Raw genomic sequence first — 6546 nt, forward strand, 5'->3', positions numbered from 1 at the left:
CTAGAATTACAGTATAACTTTTGCAATGGTGAAGGTAGTTAGTGATCAGTCTGAATTGTCAAGGGGTGAAGGTGGAATTTCCACCACTGGAAGCTTTAAAAAGAAAAAAGAAAACAAAAAAACCATGCAATGTAAGCTTAGTTTTTTAATTCAACCACAGCTTGGTTAGTAAGCTTAATACAGGATTTCCAAGGTAAAGTTCTCGAAGGACTGTTGTAGATGAGATCAGACTATATGACCACAGTAGTTTCTTCTGACCCTACATTTACACGCCATTACACTGCTGGATCCATTCCTTCTTTTAGATGGGGCCTCCCATTCCTCTCATTCCTCAGGGTAATCGCCAGGGGCCATCAGCAGCAGGTACCTAGCTCAAATTGCGGTTGGAGATTAGTAGGACTCAGCCTTAAATGCCTCCGTGAGGGCAGGTGGACAGTGCCTGCCCAGCCCAGTGCTGTAGATCTGGGCCCCCTTCCAGCTCCTGCTTGTGCTCTTCTGGTGCCCTTAGCTCTTGCTCTGGCACTTCACTGCCTCTTACTCCCAACTGCTCTCTCCCTGGGATGTCTCCTGGTTTCCTAACTCTCCTTCTAAATTCCAGCGATGTTTCTGCTCTACCCTCTAGATTTCTGTTTCTCTCTGCTGGCACCTTGATCTTGGTTTATAGCGTAGGCAGTTCCTGCCTTGACCTGATGTCAGCCAGAGGCAGGAGCTGAACCGTGCAAGACTTCAGCACAGGCATTTTCATAGTGCCAGCACTGTTTTGTTTAATTGTTTAGCAAGCAAAAGTGGCTGCCAGCATCAGTGGGTCAAATATGCTGGTAGTTGTCTCTTCTCCAGTTATTTGCCTTAATTTCCCAGCTTTAGAAATGCATGGCTGTTGCAAAGTGTTGTTTCCTGTGGCTAAATTTACATTTTAAATACATCTCTGAGGGAACTGGGTCTTGGTGCAGAGGAACCAATGCTGATTCTGGCTGTTACCTTACTGAGAATGCTATGGTAGTAAGCAACTTTCTGTGATATGTGGAAAACTTAAAAATACTTTGTATTTCAGTTATCCAGCTAAGACATCTCTTTTTTCAGGGTGCATTACTTCACAGCAGTTAGGACCTTTCCTTTCTTTGGGGCAGCAGAAGATTCTTTTGCAAATGAAAAATACAAAACCATAATTGAAATATGTAAAATAATACAGGAAAAAGATAGAAAGAAAAGTTTGAGAGGTTACTGAAAATACCAGATGATGTGTGGGGATTAGAGTGTTATCCAGTGTGGGGTGGGAGGGAAGGGTGGAGAGGTCCTGGCAGTGATTCTTCAAAACAGGCAGTAGGTGCTTCCCCTGGACCTCATATTAATTGTACTTAGTCTGTTAACTGTTTGCTGTCTTCCTGGTTCTTGGAATGATTTTTTAATTATCTGTTCTTCCTTACTTCTGCTTCCATATATATTGTTTACTGTGTATTTTTTGCTTCCTCCTCCTCCTTTCTTACATATTATAGCCAACCTTTCTTTCTACCTTTTCAGCCTTCTCTGTGCTATGCCTTCCTCCATAGTCCCTGGATTACATGTCTGTGGTATTTCCTGGCATTTTATTGTAGTAATAGGCTGGGAGGTGCTAGCAGAAAAGCTTTTTGCTGAGAACTGTTCCAGACCTGTTTTCTGGCCTAGTATGGTAAAAGGGGATATTAGATAACAGAAAGCTTTGAGTCTGCTAAGAGAAGTCTGCTAAGAGAATTCAGGCTTTGTTTATTCGTGGACTGTATCATTGCAGAATTGTGGATGTGTGGGTTCATTATCTCATATGATCTGTGTGGCTACTTGTTTGCTGCTTCTGTGGCAAGTGAAGTCATCGGTCATATTTCCCAAAGCCTTTATCCCAGGTCTCAGGCAGAAGTAGACTTTCTCTGTAACCAATTTTACATGAGGAAGGGAATTACCTTTCTTCCATTTCCCAGAGAAGTTAGCTGTGACGGTGTTTTGAAGTGCATCATATGGGACGTTTAAAAAGCTTGACTTGGGGAGATCAGAACTCTGTGGGGTTTTTTGTTGCTGATCCCACCGGTTCAGAGATGTGAGGACTTCTGTTCCTTTGAGCACAAACGAGGGAGAACAAAAAGCAAAATTAAGGATTTCTCCTTTTCTTCCACAGATGTCGTCAACTTGGATCTGAAGTCTACCCTCAGGGTTCTGTACAACCTGTTCACAAAGTACAAAAATGTTGAATGATCCTGGAAGCTGCTGAGGTGTTCATCCTTCCAACCTCCTTAGGCAGAAATTACAATAAACACACCCTCTGCACGCTCCCTTTGTGCCTTATGCTATACTTCATGCATTCTTTCTACAGTTGATGTGGTCTCTCTGTAGCTGTTTGTATCACAGTCCCACTGAAAATAATGCATGTGTATTCTCTAGTCACTTGAAAATGTGTAGATATTTCACACTTACATCAGACGATACTGTTGAGTCTGTTTGTTATCATCAACAAATGTTCTTTTGATAAAGGAAATATACCACTAACTAATAAGCAGGGAAAACATGAGACCTTCTTCATGGCTGGAGACTCCTTGATTCTATAATACTTTCTTCTGCATACTCCTTGGTTGCCACTGGCATTTGATGATTTACCAGGCTTAAGTGTTAGCAATAGGAAATCAGCATTGAAATTTATTTAGAAGCTGAGCCTTTTCTGTTAAATAAGGTTTTCTATGTTCTGTTGGGTGGGTGGGACTGAGGGGAATTACAGGCACTATCTGAAGCTAATGGCAAAAGCTTCAGTTTTTGTGTTAACCTCATACTACTCAGTGTTATTTCCATTCAGTGTTTACACAGAATAAGTCTTGCAATGGGATGAGGAGCTAATCTTTTGATGTCTATTTTTTATTTCACCTCCTTTCTAGGATAAATTTGGTTGCTAGAGCCACTGTCATCCATTAAGCACGCAGCTTCAGTCAGGTCAGTCAGGAGCTGGTCAAATAGGTGAACGATGGATTAATGCATTTTGCCCCCAATCCTTTCTGAAATGTACATGGGGAGTAACGAGCTTGGCAGTTTAAAGGCTGACTCTTCATTTCACGTAGCTGAGTTAAAAGGTAGAATTCATTCCTGTTGAGTTATTGGCAGCTGTACAGTTCTGGGGGTCAGGCTTTTATAAACAGTTTTATGTATTTTCTTTCCTAATGAGTAAAATTGAATTCCTGTGTAAATAAGAGCTTGCCTTTACTTGTGGATTGCATTGGGCTATGCAAGACATGTGGTATACGTAGTACAAGCCAGTGGTTAGCACTCAAATGTGAAGCTCTTCAGTGATCAGTTATGCTCTAAATTCATTTTATCGAGTTGTCCTGTGCCATCCCAAGAAATACACTGCTACGCTCTGGCCTAGTCCTGTAGTCTTTTAAGCTGTTACGGATTTTAGTAGGGATCTGTTTTAAGAAAAGATTGCTAGATTTATCTGGTAGAGTCTAGTTACCTCATAGTACTTCACAGGTTTAATCTGTGGAGCTGTTCCTGGCTGGTGATGTGCAGGTATGGCAGTGTGTACAAGGAGGCTGTGCTGGAACATGAGCCATAGACTCCTGAGATGAGCCGTGCAAAGGAAATGGGAATGTAATCTCCAGAGTAAATTATTTGTGGAATATGCATATAATAGCAGTCCTTTCTTTGGAGTGCACAGGGGAGAGATTTGACTACTGCTTTTATGTATCACAGCAGCAACTTTTCTTTTATGGGCAGCCATGGTTTTGTGCAAAACACTAGGCTGAGTGCCCCAAAGAGGAAGTGGGTAGCATTGCTGTGCTCCATAGGCTTACTTGGGTCCTGTTGTAAGTAAGTAGGCATCTTTTTTCCCTAAAAGTGGATTTCTTATGCCAAACTTTATTTACCTTTCTGAGTTCAAGAGGAAACTTGCTATTTGAATGGTATAATTTTACAATTGAGGTTTTTTCCTTCCCTTCTTAAACATTTTTTTTAATCTCAGAGGGAGAGAAATGGGCTTCTGCTTCTTTGTTTCATATTTTTGGGTTCTGAGTTCTGGTATTTGATTTATTTGGTCACCTCCTCTCATACCTCCAAAACAAAGATGGAAGGAAATTGCCCTTTCTTTCCATTAAAAATTGAGATCTCATCTACCCTGTAAGGTTCTGTGGGGAATCATTGCTTGTCTGTACTTTAGGAGGGAGCTGACCTCTCGCTACAGAGCCTAGTACAATTGGGCTTGAATTTCAGATGGGCCCACTAGACTCTACCATGATGCTAGCAATTGTTACAGAGGAGACTTGCAGGTGCACTAAGGCCTGGTTGGTCAGCTCTCCTGGCAAGTTAATGAAATTGGTCTAACTTTTGTGCTGTGAAATAGGGGTCTCATGAGGCTGGAAGGTGATTGTACTGAAAGGTCTCTGAAACTTTTAGTTTCATGCGGTGTTATTTGTGGGAAATAAGTCTGTTAAAGAGCTGTCATTCCACCCACCTCCCCTCAGCTGATGTGGAAGTGCCAATGCTGTTTATATTCTCTGAGATGCTGGGAAAGACCTCCAGAGAAATCTGGTTTTTGAAATTGCAAGGAATATTAATATGAAAAGCAAACAGAACGTAACAAGAGGAGACTGAAAGAGCGATTTGGCTTTGGGAGGGGGGACATCTGTTCCTGCGATGGAGATTTACAGCTGGCATTCTCATTGCATGTAAGCAGATGTGAACGTACCACCAAGTTTTAAGACGGTGTCTGTTTTGCTCAATTAGGTGTTTTTGGTCACTCTGCAGAAACCTGAGTCCCTCCTTTACAACCTGAGGCATGGGTCCCTTCTAGCATTCCTTTGATTAATATACCTGTCAGTTAAGACTGCAGGCTTGATGCCCTGGACAGATTGGGGGCAGGTGTCATACCCTGTTTTGTTGTGTTTTTAAGTCTGTTGGTAAATGTTGCATAGGGAAAATACATTTTTCCTTCCTTAGCCTCTTGCTGTCTAGCCAGGTCACCCTTCCTGTAGATGCTGTATTTATTGTTAAGCAGGTTGGGAGCAGGGTAGATTTAACTGAACTGGAGCTTCAAGCAGTCCAGTTTACAGGAAGCACTATGTAGGTAAAGCTTCTCAAAACACCTGGTTTTGTCATACCTTTCTCTTACATATGCATGATACTTCTTTTCCTCTCAAAAAGATAAGTCAATATTAAAAATTTTATTCATGAACTGTATGTGTTACTGGAGTTTTAGATAGGTTTCCTGGGTGCCAGTGGGGTAGATTTGAATCCTGTTGAGTTCATCTGGAACACTGAATGCTCTGCAGCATTAAAGCTTCCACGTTTGTAAGTATTTAATGAATGTCTGTCTTTTCCAGTCCATACAACTTGTCTTTTAGGTGCATCTGCTTGACATACTCAGTTCCAGTGAGCTGTATTACCACAGAAGAAGCCCAGATACTCCTCAGCTGCATCCTATTTCTCAAGACAAAAAACCAACAGTAGCACATTTTTTTTAATTGGTTTAAACCTTATAGGGCTTATTACCCCTCTTCCCCACATCCTGTTGCTTTCAGTATTAATGTATTTTTTAAGACTCTTTTCTATTGTTTTTAACAGTGTTTACTCTGGATTTCTAACTACTAAAAACCAGCCTTGCAGATAAAATTCTGGACTTGTCATATGCTGGAGACATCCAGCTTTGTGACAGGAGTTGTGTACTGTAAGCAAGTTACAATGCAAAGCTATGTTTGCTAAAAATCACAGCAGGAGTGTTGTGCATGGTTTATGACAGTTGTACTATTTATTCAAATAAATAAATGATGGATCACTTGGTTTTCTACATCTTTTTTTGACAAAATGGACAAGTCTGTGGGAAGAACTTTTGAGAGGTGGGCTTCAGCTGTTGTCTTCATCATCAAGGTTCCTTGATATGTGATGATCTGTGCAGACCTAGCAAAGCAGTGATCTCAGGTTTCTGGGCCTGGTACAGGGGGTGAGATTGTATGGGCAGACACAAATAAGCTCTTCCGTAGGTTTCATCAGCCGCTTTTTTTTTTTTTTTTAATATTGCTCAGCTACTGGACCTGATCAAGTTGTTTATCTTTTTTCTTCCACAAGAGGAAAGTAACTGAATTACACTCTCTGATACTGTTAGAAGACTTAGGGCCCAGTTCTTCCACAGCAGCACGGGGGGGAAGCCTGGCATGCCAAAGCCAGTCCCGTATATGTCTACAGAGCACTTGGGAAGCCAGAAGCCCAAGTAAGCCCAGAGTGACATTGAAAATGCCTGTGTGCTTCCCTTTCCTCTGGTATGGAGAGAGCATAGAGTGGCTCTCCAATAAAGCATGGCTGTGTGGAGAAGCAGGAAAATGTGTTATCAGAACTTGTTATTTCTGGGAGTGCTGTTGATTCTTTGGATTGTTCCTCAGTGGCTATTTTTATGTGAGGGCCAGGTGTGGGGGGGCGTGCGTGAGGTGTGCTTTGGGAATGTACAGAAAGACTCCGTTGGGGTGAGCGTGAAATCAAATGCAACTCTGATACGGAATTTACTAGTGCTGTTCTACAGAAGATGGGATGCTTCATGCACTGGTGGCA

The 6546-nt window shown here is 41.8% G+C and overlaps 1 protein-coding gene across 2 annotated transcripts in view; it reads left to right on the plus strand.

Moving 5' to 3' along the window:
* PARVB (parvin beta) overlaps positions 1–2701 on the plus strand; it is a 60694-nt gene extending 57993 nt beyond the window's left edge. For both annotated transcript variants that reach the window (XM_075705550.1, XM_075705557.1), the window contains exon 13: positions 2144–2701. In XM_075705550.1, coding sequence (XP_075561665.1) covers positions 2144–2220 — 77 coding nt within the window. In that variant the 3' untranslated portion in view covers positions 2221–2701. The remainder of the gene's footprint in view (positions 1–2143) is intronic.
* Positions 2702–6546: the final 3845 nt, after the last annotated feature.

Source organism: Pelecanus crispus, chromosome 1, assembly GCF_030463565.1.
Source record: "Pelecanus crispus isolate bPelCri1 chromosome 1, bPelCri1.pri, whole genome shotgun sequence".
NCBI classification, from domain to species: domain Eukaryota; kingdom Metazoa; phylum Chordata; class Aves; order Pelecaniformes; family Pelecanidae; genus Pelecanus; species Pelecanus crispus.